Source organism: Vidua macroura, chromosome 20 (assembly GCF_024509145.1).
Source record: "Vidua macroura isolate BioBank_ID:100142 chromosome 20, ASM2450914v1, whole genome shotgun sequence".
Taxonomy (NCBI): Eukaryota; Metazoa; Chordata; class Aves; order Passeriformes; family Viduidae; genus Vidua; species Vidua macroura.
In genome coordinates this window covers 1,461,932-1,484,653 of record NC_071590.1, presented here as the reverse complement: position 1 = coordinate 1,484,653, position 22,722 = coordinate 1,461,932, and the positions used below count along the sequence as shown (strand labels likewise).

The 22,722-nt window shown below is 51.0% G+C and overlaps 1 protein-coding gene across 1 annotated transcript in view; it reads left to right on the top strand.

The window, feature by feature from the left end:
• Positions 1 to 22,722, top strand: part of GALNT17 (polypeptide N-acetylgalactosaminyltransferase 17) — a 212,294-nt gene that overhangs the window by 59,592 nt on the left and 129,980 nt on the right. The window contains exon 3 of the mRNA XM_053995477.1: positions 19,386 to 19,552. Coding sequence (XP_053851452.1) covers positions 19,386 to 19,552 — 167 coding nt within the window. The remainder of the gene's footprint in view (positions 1 to 19,385; positions 19,553 to 22,722) is intronic.

The following is a 22,722-nucleotide window of genomic DNA, read 5'->3' as shown; positions in this document are numbered from 1 at the left end:
AGAATACCTTGTTTGCCCTGATTTGAGGAATTGTGGTGTCACTTTCTGGTAGTCTGGATTGTCATCTTTGCTTTAGTTGAGCGATTTCCTTCCCTTTCCCTTTCCCTTTCCCTTTCCCTTTCCCTTTCCCTTTCCCTTTCCCTTTCCCTTTCCCTTCCCCCTTCCCTTTTCCCATTCCTCCTTCTCCTCTCCCCTTTCCCCCTTCCCTTTTCCTTTTTCCCCTCTCCCCTTTTTTATTCCACTTCCCTTATCCCTTCCCTTTTCTCCTTCTTCCCCTTCCCTTCCCTTCCCTTCCCTTCCCTTCCCTTCCCTTCCCTTCCCTTCCCTTCCCTTCCCTTCCCTTCCCTTCCCTTCCCTTCCCTTCCCTTCCCTTCCCTTCCCTTCCCTTCCCTTCCCTTCCCTTCCCTTCCCTTCCCTTCCCTTCCCTTCCCTTCCCTTCCCTTCCCTTCCCTTCCCTTCCCTTCCCTTCCCTTCCCTTCCCTTCCCTTCCCTTCCCTTCCCTTCCCTTCCCTTCCCTTCCCTTCCCTTCCCTTCCCTTCCCTTCCCTTCCCTTCCCTTCCCTTCCCTTCCCTTCCCTTCCCTTCCCTTCCCTTCCCTTCCCTTCCCTTTCCCCACTTCCTCCTTTCCCCTTTCCTTTTTTTACTTCTCCTTCCCTCATCCTCTTTCCCCTTCCCCTTTCCTGTTCCCTTTTCCCCTCTCCTCTCCTCCCTCCCTCCCTTTTCTGCTTGCCCCTTTCCCCTTTGCTGCTGGCGCTGCTCACCTGGGCTGGGAGGTGGAAACTCTTCCCTGCTGTTCCCCACTGAGGGATTGGGGGCTGTCCTGGGCTGATTCCCAGAGCAGTGGTGCCAGAGGTCTGGGATGACCTGTGTGCAGCTGATTCCAAACAGGAGCTGTGCCTGCCACACCTGGACCTTACTGGTGTTCCTGATCCCGACCCTCTGCGGAGCAGGAAGGGTTGTGCTGGGTGTGCACAAGATTTTCCTTCCAGTGAAGCAAGGAACAGATTGCAGCTGGGATGGCTGGGAAAGCTCTTCCTTGGGCTAAAATAGGCAGGACTGGTGTTCTGGGGTGAGTTATTCCAGAACTTGTGCCAAGCAGTGCCATAATGAGAAGGGCACTGGGAACACATGCCTATCACACTCGATTGGGTTTTTTGGCTTTAAGATGAGATTCCTGCATGTTCTGGAAAGCAATCTCTGCTTCCAGATTGGAAGTACCCAAGGTGCTGCCTGCAGCCTGCAGGACTTCTACACAAATCTTCACAAAAATGAGTTGGAGAAATGTTCTCAATTTTCTGCAAAAGCCTCTGAAGGACAAGGCTGCTGTGTGAGTTTTATTGCTTATCCATTCCCAGCACTCGCTGCCTGCCTGGGGAGGATGGGGGGTTTGGGAGATGTGTTGTTTTCTGTATTGGAAGTGAAGCATATTTACATGGGATCCCAGTGCCTGCAAACATTCCCTGCTTGGATACAACATTTTATGCACCTCTGTTTTATCCTGTGATACAGGATTTAATGGGAACCTCTCCTATGTGTAGCCAGAAAATAAAATTGCTTTGTTAGATCAGCCTGCCTGTCCATCTTATCCAGTATCTAATCTCTGATAGTGGAATTACCAGATGCTTCAGGTTGAAGAAATCATGTTAAGGGAAACTATGAAATAATCTGCCCATCTGGTACATTCTGCCTCGCCCATTCTCTCCTTTCAATCCTGTCCAACCTAAATGTGGAGTTCTCATTACCTCTTTAAAAGTCTGTTCTTTTCTGGAATCCTGCTAAGCTCTGATTCAGTGGTATTTTATGGCATTATAGGATTAAGGGGTAGATTTAAGAGAAATAATACCCACAATTGTTAGGACTATTGGATCATTGGGTGCAGATGACACATTCCTGCTGCTGCAAATCTCTTGACAGCTGTTCTTGGGAGGGGAGCCTCGAGCTATTAAAGTGAAGAGCAAGGATGGTGTAAGAGATAAGCAACTCCCACAGTTTGATTTTTCACATGTTTTGAAGGCTTCCCAGCCTGGAGACACAACCCCTTCTCCTGCCTGCCTTGTGGTCCTGCACATGGGTTAGGAAGTGCATGGAAAGGGACTTTGGACAAGAGCATGTAGAGATAAGATGAGGGGGAATGGCTTAAAAATTGCAGAGGGCAATGTGAGATGGGATATTGGGAAGGAATTCCTGCCTGTGAGGGTGGGGAGATTCAGGAACAGGTTACCCAGGGAGCTGTGGCTGCCCCTGGATCCCTGGCAGTGCCCAAGGCCAGGCTGGACAGGGCTGGGAGCAGCCTGGGACAGTGGGAGGTGTCCCTGCCATGGCAGGGCTGGCACTGGATGGGCTTTAAGTTCCCTTCCAACCCAAACCCTTCTGGGATCCTCTGATGGAAAAGGTTTGGAGGTATTGGGATTTACTGCTGTGTTCTCACAGCACCTGGTCTGTGTTTGCCCTGGGACCCTGTGGAGAGGTGCCCTGGGCAGAGCCCCCCATCACCTCTGCTGCAGAGGGAGCAGTTCCACACCCCTGCCTGGTGGAGCTGTTCCCGTGGTGTTTGGGCTGAGTCAGAGCCATGCCCCTGCAGGTCTCAGTGCCTGAATCACCCGTTTATTTCCGGAGCTGCTGCCGTGGGATTTCAGCACCAGCTGGCTTTAGCTGCTTTATTACCAGGGACCTCATGCAGCAGCAAGCTGAGAGCCTTTCTTTGGGATACAGTGCAGAAAATGGAGAGTTTTGGCTTCTGGGTAGACTTTGGGTTGTTGTTTGACAACTTAACTTAAAGAAACTACATCAAGTTATGAATAATTTTTATTTCAAGTGGTTACGTGTGGCCTCTGTGGGCTGTCAGTGTGTACCTGCGGGGTGCTAGAACACTTTGTGGGGTGGAGGGAGACCCTGTTCCCCTTGGGGTGTCTCCCCATCCCTGGAGAGCCTCCTGCCCTCTGCCATGGGGCTGCCTCAGCCTCTCTCAGACTTCTGGGATGTTGCAGGGCCCAAGAATTCCATTTTGGCTTTTTAATCACAACAGAATGCATATTTGGGAAGTGATGGATGTGGATGTGACTGAGACATGTCAGGACTGCCCAGGAGGATGCACCTGGAGGCTGTAATTGAGTCTCCTGCCCATGAGACCACTCCTGCCTTCCCATCTCTTGTGCTGGAACCCAAATGTTCCTGCAGAGCCCACACTGGCCATGGTTTGTGCCAGGGGGCTCAGCCTGTACCCTCTGCTTGGCTCTGATGGGAAAGTTCCATGTGCCATCATACTTATTTTCCTATGAAAATACAGAAATCTCTTCCACTTAGGGAGAAACTGAGCTCCCTGGCTTTGCAGGTGCCTTGTCTCAGATTTCTCTGGGACCAAGGAACTGAAATGAGGTATTTTCTCAACACCTGCCACAGCTTGGGCAGGAGATGCCCCTGTCACAGCTCCGTACATCTCATCTCATTTCCTCCCCAAAACTGAGGCTGCACAATCTCCTTTAATAAAACAAAATGCTTTTTGCCTTTTCCTCTGCCCAGGAACTGTGTTGGCTGTGGTAGAAGTGTCTGAGATGTGCAAATATTACTGCAGCCAGTGGGAGAGCTCAGTGATGGTTTCTCAAGGATCTGGAACATTCCTGAGCACACATTTGTGGTGATGGGCCAGTCACTCGTGTCCTGCCCTGAGCTGTTCAGCCAGACTTGATGAAGTGAGTCTGCAGAGAAGGACAATATTTAAGAAGACAAAACAAACTACTTGAATTATGAGAGTGATATTTGCTGGGAAATAGAGTTTCATGCCTGTTTATTTGTTGTGATTGCTGCTTATTGCAAACAAAGGAGGTCAGAAGAGCTCCTTCTCTCTTGCATGCACAATGTGCTACTACAGTCTGCAGAGAGTGCTTTGATGGGTTTCAGTCCTACATCCAAACAACAGCCGGGAAAACAGAGGCAAGATGTAGGGCTTTTTCTTTGTCAAATAACTGAAGGGAAAACTAGAGAGGAATCAAGACAGTGTAAGAAAAAAAAAAAAACTTTTTCAGATGTGAATTTCCCTTTGAATTGCATGTATTAAAAGATCCTTACAGCTCTAGGAAAAAGCCAGGACTGGTTGTGCACCTTCTCTCCTAATAGATGGTTGTGGGTTTGATCCAGCATTGTATGAAAAACACTCCTGCCCTTGGCTTTTTATAGCTCCAGCCATAAAAAAAGGAAAAGTAATATTTTCCAGTACTTGGAAAGGTGCCACCTGAAAATTTTCTGGGAGAGCAAGTAGAGAAATCAAGCAGTGAGTATCAGTGTCACAGCTTTGGCATGCAGGAGCTGTGCCTCAGAACAGGGCTCACCAAAGCCAGAGCATATTTGCAGCTCAGGGAAGAATTGTTGGCTATTTTCTGTCCATGTGTTGTTCTGTCCTGCCCAATCTGTCCCATCTCTGTGTGGCTCCAGGCAGTTTTAATCTGCCAGGCTGCAAAAAGTCATGGAAACCTCCTGAGCTGGAAGGGACCCAGCTCAGGAGAATGAGAATCACTGGGGTTGGAAAATCTCTCCAAGGCCATCCAGTCCCAGCTGTGCCCCAGCCCCAACTTGTCCCCAGCCCAGAACACTGAGTGCCACATCCATTCATTCCTTGGGCACTTCCAGGGATGGGCACTCCAAACCTCTTGGGGCAGCCCCTTCCAGTGCCTGAGCACCCTTTCCACGGGGAAATTCCTGCTGATGTCCACCCTGAGCCTCCCCTGGCCCAGCCTGAGGCCGTTCCCTCTCCTCCTGTCCCTGTTCCCTGGGAGCAGAGCCCGACCCCCCCGGCTGTCCCCTCCTGTCAGGAGCTGTGCAGAGCCACAAGGTCCCCTGAGCCTCCTTTTCTCCAGGCTGAGCCCCTTTCCAGCTGCCTCAGCTGCTCCTGGGGCTCCAGCCCCTTCCCAGCTCCCTTCCCTGCCCTGGACACGCTCCAGCCCCTCAGGGTCTGTCTTGAAGTGAGGAGCAAAATCACCCAGTCCAGGCTCTGGCCCTGCACAGACACACCAACAATCCCAGCCTGGGCATGAGAGAAGTGTCCAAACACTCCTGGAGCTCTGGCAGCCTCGGGGCCAGGGCAGCCTGGGCAGGAGTTGTGCCACCTCTGCACCCATCCAGATGCTGTGTCCCTGCAGGAGGAGCTGGGGAGGATCCTGGGAGTTGTTTTGTGCAGGGACTACTGTCAGTCAGCAGCTCCTCAGTCTGTTCTAAGTGAGAAAAGATGTTCTGGAATGTCCTGAGCTGGAAGGGACCCCCAGGGATCATCCAGTCCAGCCCCTGGCCCTGCACAGACACCCCAACAATCCCACCCTGGGAGCTCCTGGAGCTCTGGCAGCCTCGGGGCCGTGCCCATTCCCTGGGCAGCCTGGGCAGTGCCCAGCACCTTCTGGGGGAAGAGCCTTTTCTGATCTCCAGCCTGACCTGCCCTGGCCCAGCTCCAGCCATTCCCTGGGTCCTGTCGCTGTCCCACAGAGCAGAGATGAGAGCTGCCCCTCAGGAGGAGCTGCAGCCCAGCGAGGTCCTGCTGCTGTCACTCGAGGCTGTGGCCAGGCTGTCCCCTCCCTGCTCTGAAGGTCATGGGGGTAGAAGATAGTTCCAAACCCAGCTCCACACAAAGGCAGGTTTTTATTTCTCCTGCATCCTCAGGGCCCTGAGCTCGGAGGAGCTGCTGCTGCAGTTCTGTGTGTGCAGGGGCTGCTGGTGCCCTGTGCCCCTCGTGCCCCCCAGGGATGGGGCTGCAACTTCTGCTGCCTTTGGGATGATTTGCAGAGAGGAAAAAGCCTCTTTGCTGCTCCATTGCTTTCCCAGCACTAATACAAACCAACAGGCTGTTGAATAAATACCAGTATTGATCTTTATTCCTCAGTGTGTTTGGACATGCTGCTCCTGACTTCCAGCAATGCTTTTTCTTGAAAACTGGGCAAGTAAAGGCTCTAAAAGCACGCTTTTCCAGCTGTGCTTTACATTTGTTGGTTATTATTTAAGCCCGTTCCTGTGACCTGCAGGAGCAGCCTGGTTCCTTGGACACACAGGCAGCTGGGGCTAGCTCCCCCTAGAACTGGAGCTGTCAGACTCCCTGTGGAAAAGTTTAGGGATTTGTGCTGCATGGGTTTAGATGGGGACGCAGGACAACTTTTTCTTTCTTTTCCTTTTGAAGCAGAGGTCACTGGAGCACACTTTGGCAGCTTGTGTGGGGTCAGGAGTGTGTCAGAAGCCTTTGGTGCTTGAAGCCCCAATATCTTCTTTAAACCCAGTTGGGAAGAAAGTGCTTTGGGGAACGCAACTGGAGTTGTTTAATGTCTGTTAGAGAGTCCCTTATTTCCATTGTGCTGCTCAGTGTCACCTGCAAACACTGTGACCATGGATTTATAGCACAGCACCTCGGGGTTCTTTATGCCATACATTCCACTAATTGTCAATTTTCCCTTCCTGACTGCAAAGTTATTACCTGTTCTTGTAAGTTGGGAACATGGTGCTTCAGGGAAGACTTCTGTGGCAGGAGTGTGCTATAAAACAGTTCCTAATGTAAACAGAAGTATTAAATGATCACTTTGGCAGAGGATGGGATTAGTGTAATTTAACAACTTGCTTTTGTGCTCCTCTGAACTCCTCTGCTGAAAAATACCTGTGTTATCATAAATACTTCTGCCTAAACTGTGCTTATGAGAATAAATGAAGCAATTTAAGCTTTGGATACACTTCTCTCCAGTTGGCTTCCAAGGAAATCAGGGCTTGTGTGTTGTTTGTGCCACCAACCTGCTTCCCTGGACTGCCCAGAGCTTTTCTGTTCCAAACCAGCACATGCCCAGCCAGATCAGGCAGAGGGGGAGTCAAGCTCTACTGCTTTGACAGCCTTGGTCTTGCAGCCATTTGTGCAGTTTTCCAGCAGGAAAATCCAAGAGCAAGGAGGTCTCAATGACTTATTGTGTGTGTGTGTGTGTGTCTGTGTGTGTGTGTGTGTGAAAGAGCTAGGCATGGGCAGAGCTGGGTAAGTGACACTCAGAATTGCTCTGGCTTTTATCTCCCTTAGATCTGTCTGAGCCTAATAACTTTATTACACGAGCCTCTCACCAGAGTAAATCCCATTCTCTACATTCTGTTTTTGCAACTTTGCAGATGATTTCTTCTTAGGAGTTGCCAAGTAGTGTGCCTTTAGAAATGTCTGTATGTCCCTAAATTGTAATGCCTATTTTTGAGACCCTAATTCTAAAATAGAGCTGAGCATTTCTGAAGAAGAATTACTGGGAATAAAGTAGGGGCTTTAAAATCGAGTTTCCTAGGGAAATGTGAGGAAGTTTCAGGGCTTTGTGGTCAGAAATAGTTTGAGAACCTGGATCTGTAAACAGTGAACTGTACAGACAGCATTAGGTGCATTAAGATGCTTGGGTCACAAAAAATGTACATCATAGGATAGACACAATAGATTTAATGTTGGCAGTCCCTTTTGCAAGCAGACATGTGCACTGAATCAGCAAAATCCAAAGTACAATAAGCAATTAATGAATGGAGCATGATGAGGAAGTGGCAGGATGAATAGCAGGCTGAGCATTTGCTTTATTTTAAGCCTGCTCATAATCTTTACAAAGGCCAAATGGAGATCAATTCATTTCCTGGTGAAGCTTTATTTCAGAGGACAGCACAAATGAAACTTGTTTGGTACCAGTGGGTTTCATTTGTGGAGCTGTTTGTCACCAGAAGGACAAACACAGCAGGTTTTTCCTCTGCCATTGAGGCTTTCAGGCAGGAAGCAGCACAGATGTGTAGGGAAGAGCTGGGAAGCAGTGCCTAGGGATTAAGGCATCCAGGGAGCTTGAACCTGCCTGTGCTGGCACAGCAGAACCTTGCAGTGGGATTTAGAACATTCTGTCCTTCAGCCACGGTGCTTTGCAGCCCAGCATGGGGAAATCGTTCAGTCCCATCAGGGCCCTGTGGATGCATCAGGATTTACCTCCCAGGCCTTCAGCTGCTAAGTTCCTGTGGGTTTTCTGTGGGCCAGAGGGAACCTGAGAAGCTGCAGGCAGCAAAGCCTGGATGTGTTTGGCTGTGTAGGTGGGAGGAGCTTTGGTGTTAGGGCTGGTAAAAAGCAGCTAAAAGTCCAATGGCCTTGGTAAGGTGAGGATGAGAGACAAGAAGAGTCCAGAATTCCCCACTTTTCAGGTGTGCATCCAAACGTCTGGTGTGTGTAGGTGACGAGGATGTCTTGGGAAGGTGTGGAATTAAGCTCATCAGAAATCACCTTTAAGCCTTTAAAGTACATTGTGTGTCTCTGCACATATTTTGATACGAGTTTGCTGTGTTTTGTCAAGTGTGTTATGGAATTATTTAGGTTGGAGAAGCTGTCCAGGACCATCGAGTCCAGCCCAGCATGGCCAAGGCCACCACCATGTCCCCAGGTGCCACATCCACGGCCAGTGCTCCTCCAGACACACCCAGGCAGGCAGGGTGTGCTCACTGCCACGCCTGGCTCCTTTGAGGGCTGGGCTGCTGGCAGGGTGACAGAGGAGCTGTGTCACTCTGTCAGGCTTTAGATGCTCCTGTCAGCATCTCTGGTGTGGCAGCAAACAAATCTCCAGCCCCAAATTCTGGTCTCTGGGCTGGAGCAGCGCTGAAAGGTTCCTGAAGTGTCTGTGGGAGGGAGCTGTGGCTGCTGTCCTTTGGATCTCAGCAGCAGAAGGCAGGCACAACAGAAAGGATGTGAAACCCCAATTGTTTCCCAATGGGAAACAAATTTTCCCATTCCCAAGGATGCGAAACCCCATCTCCAGCCTGTCACTAAAAACTGATTGTGTTTTGGTTTGGGGTTTTATGAGGGGACAGGGAAAAGTTGAAGTATTTTTATTTGGGGTGTTTTTTTCTTAACCTTGCGGTAATTCAGCTTTTGTTTGACTGGCTGTGTTGGGTTGGATCCCCCCTACCTGCTGTGAGGTATTTCATGGTGTTGCAGTTTTGCACTGGGTTAAACTGGGTGCCCTTGTGTGCTCGGGCTCTGAGCTGGTCACCTTTGTCCCCCAGTTCTGTCTGTTGTGTATTTTGCTTGGCAGAGGTGGATGATGTCACCTGTGACAGCAGAAAAGCCACAAAGGAGCAAATCTCTCCACAGAATAGCAGGGCTGGTGTGGAGCTTCCTCTGTGGAATAAAGGGAAACTTCTGGCACTTTGGAATGAAGGCCTGTGTGTGGTCTTTGGTTTGTTAATTCTCCATCCTAAATGTCCCCTACATGAAGGGGCACCAGCATTTATGGGCAGTTCATTGCATTCAGTTAACAGGTACCTGACACTGGAATATGAGGGGAAAAGCAGATCTAAATCAGCCCCATCTGCTGGGTTTGACCCTTTTGATAGTGCTTGGGACTCATTTTTATTCTTTTCCACCCACTGCAGTACAAGTGTTTCACCAGTGTGTCACTGTGCCCTGGTGAGCAGCCTGGGCTGGGTTGCGCTGTGGTGGTGCCAGCTCCAGGATTTTGGGATGGCAGAGCTCGCCCTGGTGCCAGCTCCAGGATTTTGGGATGGCAGAGCTCTCCCTGGTGCCAGTTATGGGATTTTTGGGATGGCAGAGCTCTCCCTGGTGCCAGTTCTGGGATATTGGGATGGCACAGCTCTCCCTGGTACTAATTCTGGGATTTTGGCATGGCAAAGCTCTCTCTGTGTGACATTTGCTGGGAGGGCTCTGCCATCCCTGTGTGACATTCCCCATGCAGGAATTTGGCAGACAGGGCTCAGTGACACCCCTGTGCTGAGGCTGATCCAATTCTGGCAGAGGTTAAACAAACTTATCCAGTGATGTCTGTACGTAATGGGAAAGGTTTAAAAACCTCTTCATCTTCCAGTTCATAAAGCCGTCAGCAGCGTGGCTCTGTGATCACAAAGAAGAAGAGCTGTCTCTAAAAGTCCATTGTGCCTTTTAAGTTCATCATTTTTATGCCAGCTCTTCCAGCAGTGGCATCATTCCACCTTGTTCCAGGCAGCACGAGTGCTGGCCACTTTTCTTCTTCATTGCCCCAAGTCTGTCCTGGGGATGTCAGACTCCTGGGTTCCTGTGAGATCTATTCAAGTAAAACACTCCTACCTCAGGCTCTGCACCAAGGATTTCATTTTCCATTTGAGAGGGAAGGTTTCCAGCAGTGCCAGTTTCATCCCAGTGTGCCTGAGCACAGCTGTGACGTTTGCTGGTGGGACTGTCACCCTGGAGTCCCTGGCGGGGACATGAAGGGCTCCCTTCCCTCACTGATGTTTGTCTGAACCTTCAGCCTGGGCTGCCTCTGATCAGGGGAGGAATTTTCACCTTCCCAAAAGACAGCTTCAGTGTGTTTTACCTGACAGAAATATACCTGGGATGGAGGGCTGGAATAAACTGTCCTTTGGCAGTATCAGTGTCACTTCATTGACCTTGAAGGGAGCTCTGGCTTCTGCCCAAGATGAGATGTCTGTGAATGACCTTGTCCAGGACTGTGCCTACATGAGCAGCTACAGAGCAGCAGCTGCCTCGAACAGAGGCTCTCAGAACATGCACTGTTAATTTACAACTCCCTGCTCATTTACACTTTACTGTTAATGTACAGTTTTACATTACTGCCTTTCATCTGTGAGCACTCAGCCCTTGCCAGTGGCCAGGATCTGGTGCTGTCCCTGTGGAGCAGAGAATTCCCTGCCTGCCCTGCCGTGCTGGAAACACAGGGGCTGCTCAGCACGGGGTGATGGACTCAGCTGACCTTGTCTCACAGCTTGGGCTCCTCATGGCAGGGAGCTCAGGGTGCTGCTGCCTCTGCTGTGATCATGTCAAATGCTGCAGACAGCCTTTTCAAAGCCTGCTCCTTCAGTCCATGCCTGTTTGGACATCATTCAGAGTTCAGCTCTGTTTGCAGGGCACTGTTTTTTAACAAACAGAGAAAACAATGCTCCTAAATTTCCTCCCTGCCCAATCTACCTTGCCTGGGAGGAGAGAAAGGCAGCAGGACCTGCAGGCTTCCCTCCTGAGCCCTGCTGGCCCCCTGTCCCCTTGGGCTGACCATCCCTGAGCATCACAACTTCAACATCTTGTGTTTAAATCCCTCCTGCCTTGGTTAAGGGGGCAGCAGCTTCCTTCTCCTGAGGACCTGTCAAATGGGGAGCCCCCAGCTTGTGGATGGCCAGATGTGGCCAGATGTGGCCATGAGGAGACCTTGGAGCTTGGTCATGCAGGGCGGAGGCTGTGGCCAGCCCTGCCTTGTCCTGCTGGGACTGATGAAGAGCCTTACTGTGCAAGAACTGGGTACAGTGGATGTCATTCCTTGTGCTGTCCTGAAAAGTGCCAGGTGACAGGGACACACTGTGGGCTCCTGCACCACACATGGGAGGAGTCCTGACCTCTGTCTCTGTAATGGGGTAAAATTGCTGGTACTTCCCATCTGAGGAGTGCTCTCAGTTTTGGGAACCTCAGTGCTGAGAGATGCAGTGGTGACTCCTTCAGTTGCAAGCGGATGTTTTCCTGAAGCAGCAATCTCTGGGATAGGAATCTGGGGAGAATTCCACTTCTTGTGCTCTAATTCTGACCGAGCTGTGTCTCACACACCCTTGGCTCTAACGTGGCAGTTCCATAGCTCATTGTAGAAAAGGCATTTAAATATGTGTGAGTGGAACTCTCTGCTCCTGAGCCATGTTTTATAGGAGCAGCTCCACAGCCCTGTGGAAGATGTGCCAACACAGCCAAGCACTTCTATAATGTTCACAATGGTTTTAAGGATAGGAAGTAACAATTCATTTATTCTGCTGATCAAAAGAATATTTGCCTGTTTAAATATTCACACCCTTGAGCCTGCTACAAGACTGAAATGTCAGGAAGGGATAAGCTCCTGATAAGCACGTTAGCTGGATTTATTTAGTGTGATGGCCAAAAGAGAAATCATTAATAAGTCAGGATCCAGACTGGGGAGCTCCTGGGTGCTCAGAATTAAAAATAAAGGCGAGGGGGCAGGAGGGAGGGAGATCTGGTACTCTGATATGGAGGAGAGGAGGAAATCTTGAACCCATCATCAGGATCTACTTTTATAAAGAGGCGTGCTGTCCATAATCAGAACCACCACATTCTTTGTCTGCCCTGTATTCTGCCATAGGCACACAGGATCTGCATGGGCTGAGATGATCTTTAAGGTCCCTCCCAACCAATCCCCACTCAGTGATCCTGTGACCTGGGTCCATTTTATGCCAGCTGGCACAGATTTCTGTGTCTGATTCTTGCTGTGTGCTGTCTGAGATGGCTGATCCCACAGAGTTGGAGAGGGGTGCAGCAGGACCCCATTAGGAGCTGTAGGAATAGCACCAGAGGGTGAGGGAGCAGCACAGAGCCCTAAAGCATGGGTGTTCTGCAGACCCAAGGTGTTCAGCCCTCTCCATGGTGGTTGCTGCTGGTGGCATTTTGGAAGGACGGGTAGAGATGTCCCCTTCATGCTCTGAGGGATATTTGTGAACATCCTGAGCAGCCCTGGGGGGATCCCTGGGAAGATGAGGGATGGTGCAGCATCAGAGCTGATGGCACTGTAGTTATGAGATAGAACTCAGGCCATCAGCCAGTCTGAGCACAGACTCTGCTCCTCAGAGGCTCCTGTGAGCAGCACAGAGCAGGTCCCACCTCTGCACCAGCCACAAGTGTGCTCTCAAGAGCACAGCACAGTCCTGTGTGCTCCAAAGTGCTCTCCCAGGGTGCTGCCATCCCTTCCTGTGTCAGGCCAAGGGAGTGTGTGTTCCAGGGGCTGCACAGAGCAGGCTGCTGTTTTCCTGCTGTTATTTTGTTGACCTTTTCTCCTGGGTGTATTTTCCAAAGCAGAGCAGGGCCTGCCCATCCTGAGTGTCTCTGTTCCAGCCTGTGTGGAATGTGGGCACTGCACAGGGTGTCCTTTGTGTCCTGGGTTTGAGGGATGGACAATTGTCGTGGCTCTGCTCCCAGGGAACAGGGACAGGAGGAGAGGGAAGGGCCTCAGGCTGGGCCAGGGGAGGTTTAGATTGGATATGGGAGGAAAATTCTCATTGAAAGGGTGTCAGGCATTGGAAGGGGCTGCCCAGGCCAGTGGGGGAGTCCCCATCCCCTGTGTGGGGACTGATCTGAAGGCTAAGGAGTGAGAAGTCCTTGAAGCCAAGGAGTGCCTCTTGTTGTCTTGGAACAGTCCACACTCCAGGTGTCCATTATCTGCATTTATTGCTGTTGATCAGTGGGTTATATTGGGAAGGGAAGGTGTAGAAACCTTTGGGGTTTGGCTGATGCCAGACAGGGCAGTTCCAGGTGGTTGATGGAAATCGTTTTGTGCCCCAGGTGAGAGGTGTTAATTGAGTGATAGAGTGGATCTTATTAAATCACTGGGCAGGAGGAGGTGGTTTGTAAATGTTAGCTGCCACTTTGTGGCCTCTCTGTGCTCCAGGAGCATTTGCTGTGTTTCCAGGTGATTTTTCTGCTGAGGGATCATGAGGCAGTAAATGCTGGGATATCCCTTTTCTGTTACTGAGACAGACAATAAACATCCTAATCTCACTGGCTGCTCTGAAGAGTGGATTTACAGCTGTGTGCTGAGCAGAAAACAAACGATCAGAGGATTCAAAGCAGGCTCTGCAGCAGGCAGACACGCGTTGGAGCAGAGCTGGGGTTTATGCTTTTTGTCTTTTGAATTTGGCTGGCTTGATTAATCCAGCCTGATGTGTGCCAAGCTGTTCAGCAGAAACTCAACCCTGCTTCCTCCTTCCCCTTCTCAGCCTTCCTTTGTTTCGGGATGGTTTCTTACATAAACCAGGAACTGCAAAGGTTCAGGTGAAAAGATGTGCTCTGGAAATACATTTGTTTTGTGGGTTTCCTTGCAGGTTCTCATGTTTGCAGGCTTGGGCTTTATGTAGAATAAAGATCTGGGACCCAATAAAGGTGGTGGTGGTGGTCACAGTGCAGGAGTTGTGTCACCTCTGCACCCATCCAGATGCTGTGTCCCTGCAGGAGGAGCTGGGGAGGATGCTGGGAGTTGTTTTGTGCAGGGACTGCTGTCAGTCAGCAGCTCCTCAGTCTGTTCTAAGTGAGAAAAGATGTCCTGGAATGTCCTGAGCTGGAAGGGACCCCCAGGGATCATCCAGTCCAGCCCCTGGCCCTGCACAGACACCCCAACAATCCCACCCTGGGAGCTCCTGGAGCTCTGGCAGCCTCGGGGCCGTGCCCATTCCCTGGGGAGCCTGGGCAATGCCCAGCACCCTCTGGGGTAAGAACCTTTCCCTGATATCCACCTACACCCTCCCTTCATGCCTGAGCCTTGGACCAATGCAGAGAAAACCTCTTTTTTCCCCACTGTTGAAGGCCAAGAACATTTCTCAATGAGACCTCAGCAAGGTCCTTAAATTTAATCCAGTGCTGAACTGGATTTAATTAATGGGGAGCCTCCTCAGACTTGGAGAGTTTTGTGAGCATGATTTAATGAAACATATTCAAGCATGATTTAATGGGACATAAAATGCCTCTTTGATACCTCATTGATCTAAAGGAGAGACAAAACTGTGAGGTGGCTCTTTCTTTCCACTACTGATTCATGATATTTTGATATAAATCCTACAAGCAGGTGCCAGCCTAGGTTTAATTGGAGAGAGCAGGATTTAGTGGGACAAAATGTAATTGTGTAACCTGCACTGATTCATTTCCAGATGTTGGCAGGTGCTCTGTGCTGCAGGGGAGTGTTTCCCACCTAGCAAAGCAGGGATGAGGAGGGACCACCTGCAGCCTCCCTCAGTTTTCTCCTGTCAGGACTGGTTGCAAGCTGGCCCAGTGCCTCTGTGTCGTGGTGGGCGTTGTTCAGGGTGCTGTGACCTTCGTGAAGAAGTGTCCTGAAGAAAACACCTGGGGTGCACAGGCATGGCTGTGCTCACACCGGGTGATTTCAGCCTTTTTCCTCACCCTAACAAGGGTAGATATCCCTTGAGGGGTTTTCCCTGGACTCTGGGCCTGTGGACTCTCTCCCTGTTGCCCACTGGCCTCCACACCTCTGTCCTGCAGATGTGGCAGGGCCTCTGCCCTGGGGCCACCTGCAGATGTGCACGTGGCTGGAGAGCACCTGCTCCATGGGCAGGGAGAACTTTCTGAGACAGCCTTTGGGACTGATGGAATGAAGAATGTTGGCTAAATTAAACATCAAATGATGGGCTGGGCTTTAGCTGGGTAGCTAATCACTGACACTGGAATGTGTTGTGGTGGTCTGACCCTTGTATTTCATTTAAATGTAGAAGTTTTCAAGTGCAGGGAGTGTTCCCCTGAACATTCAGCTTCCTGGAACAAGACTTGCTTTGGGCTGGCCAGATACAGCACGAGCTGGGTGTTAGAAATAAAACCTGAGATTCACACAAGCCCAAGTGCTTTGGGTTGTAGGGACCTTAAAGCCCATCTTGTCCCAGGGAGGGACATCTCCCACTGTCCCAGGCTACTCCAAGCCCCATCCAGCCTGGCCTTGGGCACTGCCAGGGATCCAGGGGCAGCCACAGCTGCTCTGGGCACCCTGTGCCAGGGCCTGCCCCCCTCCCAGGGAAGGAGTCCTTCCCAATATGATTATCTTTGAGCTTAAAACCATTCCCCCTTATCCTATCACTGCTTGTCCTTGCAAAAATTCCCTTTCCAGCCTTCTTGTAGGCCCTCTTTAGGCACTGGAAAGGGCTCTAAGGTCTGGCTGAATTTTAAGTATTTTGGCCTGGGATCTGCATTCCAAGGGCCTTGGCTGGAACACAGCTGAGGGCTGAGGGAGATAACTGTGGGCAGAGGATGTCAGGAGTCTCAGCTGAGGTTTGGTGCTTTGCCTGGGACTCTCCCTGAGCCCCTGGAGCTCCTGCTGGCACCTGGGGTCACTGCTGGATTCTCTGTGCTCTTCCTCAGGGCTGTCATTGAAATTCTGAAAGCAGCAGGGATTTCCCATCTTGTGCCTCCCCACCCTTGCAGGAAAGGCAGCCTCTTGGGTGGGCAAGGTGTTGTTCCTGAGGGTGCAGGAGGGTGCAAGTGAGGAGGTGTGGGGGCTGCAGCTGTCCCGCAGCTGAGTCCTCCCTGCAGGGTCTGAGTGTTCCCCAGTGAAGCAGTCACACCTGTGCCTCTGTCTGCACAAGAGCTGAAGGATAAAGCATCCAGATCAGTCCTTTTTCTATGACAAACATTTAAAAGAAAAAGCCCAAAGCACCAAACCACCCAAAGCCCAGCACTTCCCACCCTGTGCCCTCACCATTCCCGCTGTTTCCTGCAGCTTCTCCCTGGCCTTCCCAGTGATGTTTGAGCTCAAGTGTTGCTCTGCCCTTTTCCCCAGTCTGTCCCAGGACAGCCCAGCAGCTCCAGGTGTTTTCCTGCACACTTGCAGGGATATTTGCTGGTTTGTCCACTGGAAGAAGCTTTGTGGAGCTGCAGGCTGTGGCAGAGCATCGCTCACCCTACAGCTTTTGGCACCAGCACTGAAGGGACCCCATGGGAGGCACACAACAAATTTGATGTTAATTTGGTGTAAAATTGCTGCCTTCCCAGCTCTGTGGTGGAAGCCAAAGCCACCAGAGCAGGGTGTTGGTGCAAAGCCTCTCCTCTGGAGAACTGGAGCTTTGTGCCCCAGCACTGTGGGCTGGCCTTTCCCACTCCGCCCTCCGGGCTCATCTCCTCTCCCTGGATCTCTGTCCCTGGATCTCTGTCCGCCTGTCCTCGGTGCTGGGGAGGGAGAACCCTGGTAGGAGTAGTGCAGGGAGAATGCCAATGAGCAGGAGATGAACCTCAAAGAGCTGGGTTTGGATTTGCTTCCGAAGCTCTTTGATCACAGGCTGAGCTCTTTATCCCCTGCAGCATTCCTTGGGGGAAGGCTGCCCAGAGGTGAGCAATGATTAAAAGGAAACGCTCCTGCTCCTGTGACAACCTTCACCAGAGCAAGTACCAACATCTACCAAAAGCTGTTTTTAATGTCTGAGTCAATTTAGTTTGACTTTCTTGGCAGGATTTCAGGGTCACTTGTGACTTTGCCCCATCATGACCATTCTTTCATTCATTTTAAAGGAAGATTTTCCCTTTGGAATATCCTTTTCAGTGTTTGGTTCCCTTCTGTCGAGCTCTTGGCTTGCTGTAGGGTAGGCAATAATTAAATCAAGAAACACAACTGTGTTTTCACCCAGCAAACTTGTTTAACTAAAGAAGATTCATAAAGAAAACTGTGTTTCTGTGGAAATCTTTGTCTTCCAAGTCTCATTCTGGAGTCTGAAGAATGCCTGCTGTTGCCTAAGAAACACCCAGGACAATTAAATGCAGAGGCACTGCTGGGGAGTTGAGGAGCTGCTGGGATGTCACTCTGCCTTTGGTCTTTCTCTGCTTATCTGGGCAGAGTTTGCTTCGTGCACATTCATTGTAATTCTGGGAACTCTGCTCGTGTTCTGTGTCTAATCTGTGATGGATGGGGGAGGGGGCAGAGAGGCTCCTTCTGTCCTTGCCCCACCTGGATTTATCGTAGGGGAAGCTGGAGAGTTGCTGGGTTCAGAACTGGCTGGATGGCTGGCCCAGAGTGGTGGTGAGCGGTGCTGCATCCACCTGGGGACAGTCTCCAGTGGTGTCCCCCAGGGCTCTGTGCTGGGCCAGTCCTGTTCAGTATTTCTATTGATGACATGGATGAGGGGATTGAGTCCTTCATTAGTAAGTTTGCAGACGACACTGAGCTGGGAGCATGTTGGAAGGTAGGAGAGCTCTGCAGGGACACCTGGAATGGTTGGATGGATGGGCAGAGTCCAACAAGATGAAGTTGAATAAATCCAAGTGCCAAGTCCTGCACTTTGGCCACAATAACCCCCTGCAATGCTCTAGGCTTGGGACAGTGTGGCTGGACAGTGCCCAGGCAGAAAGGGACCTGGGGGTACTGGTCAACAGCTGACTGAACATGAGCCAGCAGTGTGCCCTGGTGGCCAAGAAGGCCAATGGCATCCTGGCCTGGATCAGGAATGGTGTGGCCAGCAGGAGCAGGGAGGTCATTCTGCCCCTGCACTCGGCACTGCTGAGGTCCCACCTTGAGTGCTGTGTCCAGTCCTGGCCCCTCAGTTTGGGAAGGACGTTGAGACGCTTGAGCGTGTCCAGAGGAGGCAACGAGGCTGGAGAGGGGCTGGGAACACAAACCCTGTGAGGAACCACTGAGGGAGCTGGGGGTGCTCAGCCTGGAGAAAAGGAGACTCAGAGGTGACCTTATCACTCTACAGCTCCTGAAAGGTGGCTGTGCTCAGCTGGGGTTGGGCTCTTTCTCCAGGCAGCACTGACAGAGGACACAGTCTCAAGCTGCACCAAGGGAAATAGAGGTTGGATATTAGGGAAAAGTTTTTTCACAGAAAGAATGATAAAGTTCTGGAATGGCTGCCTGGGGAGGTGGTGGAGTCACCATCCCTGGGTGTGTTTAACAAAGCCTGGATGTGGCACTGGGTGCCAGGGTTTAGTTGAGGTGTTGGGGCTGGGCTGGACTCGATGGTCTTGAAGATCTCTTCCAACCCAGTGATTCTGGGATTCTGTGAATTAAATTGTTGGAAGTGGTTTAAGATCTCCTCTTTGCTTTCCACAGTTGCTCTGTTAAGAGGAGGTGTCTAGTTGAGATGAAACATGGCAGGGAAACAACATCTGTGTCCCTGTGCTTCCTGGAGAGCTGGGGGTCACCTGGAACACCCCTTCCCTCAGAGCTGCCCCAGCCCTGCTCCATGGATGTCCCTCTCTCCAGCTCTGCTGTGTCCATGGAACATGGAGCTGCTGCTTGCCAGGGTTGGTGCTGGTGGAAACCTGGGAGCTCCTGCTTTTGTCCTGTTCTGAAGTCTGTGTGAGCAGAGACCCAGCCCCAAACCCTGCCCGAGTTAAGGAATGATTCCTGAAACCAGGGAGGTGATCACAAGGGTTTGGGTTTGACCATCCTGGCTGTGGAGTGCAAAGACACCAGGCCACAACACTGCTTCAGAGACAGGAGTGTGCTCAGGAATATGTGGTGAGAGAGCAAAAACATCTATTGAGACTATTTAACCAAGGCTCATTTTATGTTCATTTCTTTTCAAAACAAATGGGAAGAAAATTCCCAAGTGCTGTTTAAGAACAAGGCTCATTTCTGAGCACCTGTAAATCTTGGGGGAGAGTGGGACTCGGGAGTTTCCCTTGAACTGCTGGAGGCATTTGCTGTGTTCTGGAGGCCACTCTTGCTTATCTTCCCCCACACACAGGTGAGGTGAGCTCTGGATGTGCTCTCTGAGCCCAGGGATGCTCTGCTTTGCTGTGTTCTCTTCCCAGCAGCAGTGATTCGAGGCTGGATTTGCAGGCAGCGAGGGTCCCCAGCAGTGCACAGCTGGGAGGTGGTAGCCCTGGGATTTGCCACATGCCTGGCTGGAAGTGCTGCCCTGTGAGCTCTGCTGACCCCTCTGCCCTTCGTGTTGCAGGTGCAAAGAGCTGAAATACGGGAAGGACCTGCCCCAGATCTCCATCATCTTCATCTTTGTGAACGAGGCGCTGTCGGTGATCCTGCGCTCGGTGCACAGTGCCGTCAACCACACCCCTGCCCCCCTGCTCAAGGAGATCATCCTCGTGGACGACAACAGCGACGAGGGTGAGCACACTGCCAGCTCCAGCTCCACCAGGAGGGGCTGGGTTTCTGGGAATCTCCTGGAGGGTTCTTGGGGAAGGGCACAGAAGGTAAGGGGGTGGGTGTGCTGCTGGCACAAAGTTTTCTGCCACTTCTCTGGTGAGGAACAGGATCAAACCACAGCTAAATCTGAGAGAGCTGTTGTTTGAAAATGTAGCTGAGAGCTGGAAGGTGAAGGAAACCAGAGAGCCACCTTTCAGTACCATCCAGGTGCTCTGGTTTCAGGGTATCCTTGTTTCTGATAACAACTTTGGTTATTGCAGATATGCGCCTCTAAATATTTGCCAGGACAAGAGCCTGGAGCCCAGAGGGATTTCTGCTTGGGCACCTCCCACGGGTGTTAACTGAGATGTTTCCTCTGTGTGTGCCTCAGTTTCCCTGTTGTAAAATGCCATCCCAGGCTTTATAGGTGGCTGGTGCTCTGCAGAGACCCTCATTCCCTGAGTTCTGGTTTTGGAACAGGAAAGAGGAAGAGGAGAAAATAATCCCAGCTCACCTGTCCAGGTCAAGCCCTGCCACAGCCTGGAGGGGATGTTTGGTTTCCCACATTACACACTAGTGTCCTTTGGTTCAACCTGCTCTCAGTCACTGCTGTCATTCCTTCCCTTCTGGCTTTTGATAACACAGAACTGCAGGAAGCATTTTCAGACTCTTCAGACCTTTCAAACTCTTTTTTCCTCCCAATATCCACTCGGACAAGGTAATCAGGGCAGTAAAAATCCTTGTGAAGGACAGCAAATAGTTAAGTGACTTTGTTTACTGCCTTCTTCAGTTGTGCTGTGTTTTCATCCTTTTAATGTTATTTTTAAAAAATTAATCCAGGAGTGCTGTGATTGGAGGGAAGAGCAGGGCAGGGTGCAGGGTGTGGAGAGCTCATTTCCAGAGGGAGCTGAGAGGCTGCTCTGTCTGTGAGGAGAGGAGCTGGTGCACAGCGAGCTGTTCAGGCTGTAAAAATAGGCACTCAAACACCACAGTAATGAGCACCACAGAAAGCTGATGAGTTCTAATTACCAATAAAAGAATCAGGAGGGCAGCTCCTCAGCTGGTGGGAATCACAGCAGCTCCAGGGCAGGAGCTTGGATGGTGTTCACGGTGAAGCTGTGGGATTTCAGAGCTGGTGAAGGGGAAGTGCAGGTGAGGTGCTGCTGGAGTATCCCACAGTGCCCAGGACTTGGAGGGCTTGAAATACCACAATGAGAGGCTCCTTCTCCAAATTTTATCCTATTAAAGGGGCAAAGAGAAGAACTCTTTCAAAGAGAAGCCATTGGTGATAATCACTGAGCTTCTCCCCTCGCTGCTGTGCACAAAGGATGTGTTTCTGACCAGCCTCTTCCTCACTCAGTGTGAGGCTGGTGGCGAGCCAGGTGTTCTGGAGACACTGGAAAGGCACAGGACAGCAAAACAAATCCTTCCTAAAGCATCTGCAAGGCCAGGGCTACAGCTGGCAGTGAGGATCAGGGTGGGATCCCTGTACCCACTGTGGGATCACAGGGCACCGCTGGGGTGGGCAGGGTTAGGGCTGGGGGGATGGCAGGGCAGGCAGAGGGGTGCCCAAAGCTTGGACTGTGTTCAAGCACTTCCAGCTCTGGCATTTCACAGAATCCCAGAAAGTTTGGGTTGAAGGGACCTTAAAGCCCACCCAGTGCCACCCCTGCCATGGACAGGGACACCTTCCACTATCCCAGCTCTGTCCAGCCTGGCCTTGGGCACTGCCAGGGTTGTGTTGGAGTGTTGTGCAGCACCAGGGAGGGAGAGGCAGGGAGATGACCCTAGCTGATGGACAAATTCAAACATCCTGGGCACAAGGTGGGAAAATTTCAGTCTCCTGGCACAGCTAGGCTGCATCCCACCCCGAGGGTGTTTTGGTTGGAATCAGGAGTGTCCAGGGTCCCTCATGGTGGCCCAGGGCTGTGCTGAGGGTTGGACATCCCTGAGGAGTTCTGTCCTCAGAAACATTGGGTGCACAAGGAGAGTGGGGTGGGGACTGAGGTGGTGCCATCAGCTGGGAGGGTGAGTTAATAATGCCGGTGTTCTGCTGCTGAGGCTTTGCAGGCCTCATGACAAATGAGATTTTTAAGGAGGGATTTGAAGGAAGATAATGAGGTAACTTGGCAGATGTTTATGAAGAGCTCCTCCCAAGCGTGTAATAATCTACTTTTCTCATGTAAAAGAAATGATACAAACCAGAACGTATCTCTGGGACCATGTGCTCCCTCTCAGCATCCTCGAGGAGCTGCAGTGACAGCCAGGAATTATTAATGGCAATAACATTGTCACAGAGTTCCCACTAATGGTCGGCAATCATTTTGAGCAGCAATAGCAGCATCGCAGAGTTGATGCTTTGGATATTACAAACAAAGTCATCATAATAAATAGATTTGGCTTCTACAGGAAAATAATTACAGGAAAATAGTTCCTCATGAGCTCTCAGATTTAGAGATGAATCCTGGAGGATCAAGCAGAGGATGGGGCTGTGTGGGTGTGACTTTGGAGGCTGTGATTAAACAAGAAGGAATTTTTTCAGCCTCTCTGGGAGCAGTGGTGTGGGAGTGAGGGACAATTTCTGTGGCATGTGGCTGTAGCCCAGGAAAAGCCTTTGGAGGCTCACCTGTATAACCTGAGAGAAGGCTGACTCCAGGGAGCAGTGCCCAAGCCCAGAGCTGTGCTGTCCCCTGGGTCACCAGACGCAGCTTTGGGGAAGTTGCTGAAGGCTCAGGATAGTCCCTGACTGGGGTTTGTGTGGATTTTGTCAGGGGGGAAGAGAAACCACAGCAAATCTGGGTAACTGAAGAAAAAAGCACCAAATATTAACAGAGATTTCCAAATCAAGCTTTAAGATTAGCCCCAGGGGTAGAGGCAAGAGCTACCTGCCCTCCCCAGCTGGCTCTGTGCCCTCCAGGTAGAGCTGTGACACAGCCAGGGGCAAAGCCTGGTGCTGGTGTGAGGTTTTTAGGCTGGAACAAAGAGCTGAAGCCTCATTAGACACTCCCTGCTCTCAGCTTTGTTGTACAACAGCACGGCACAACACAAAAGTGTGCAGTCAGAGATTAAAGTTAATGAACGCTGGCATTCTGATGCTTTATGTCTGAGCTGTAACTAGATAAAAGATGCAAATGTATTGTAACGGGGGGAAA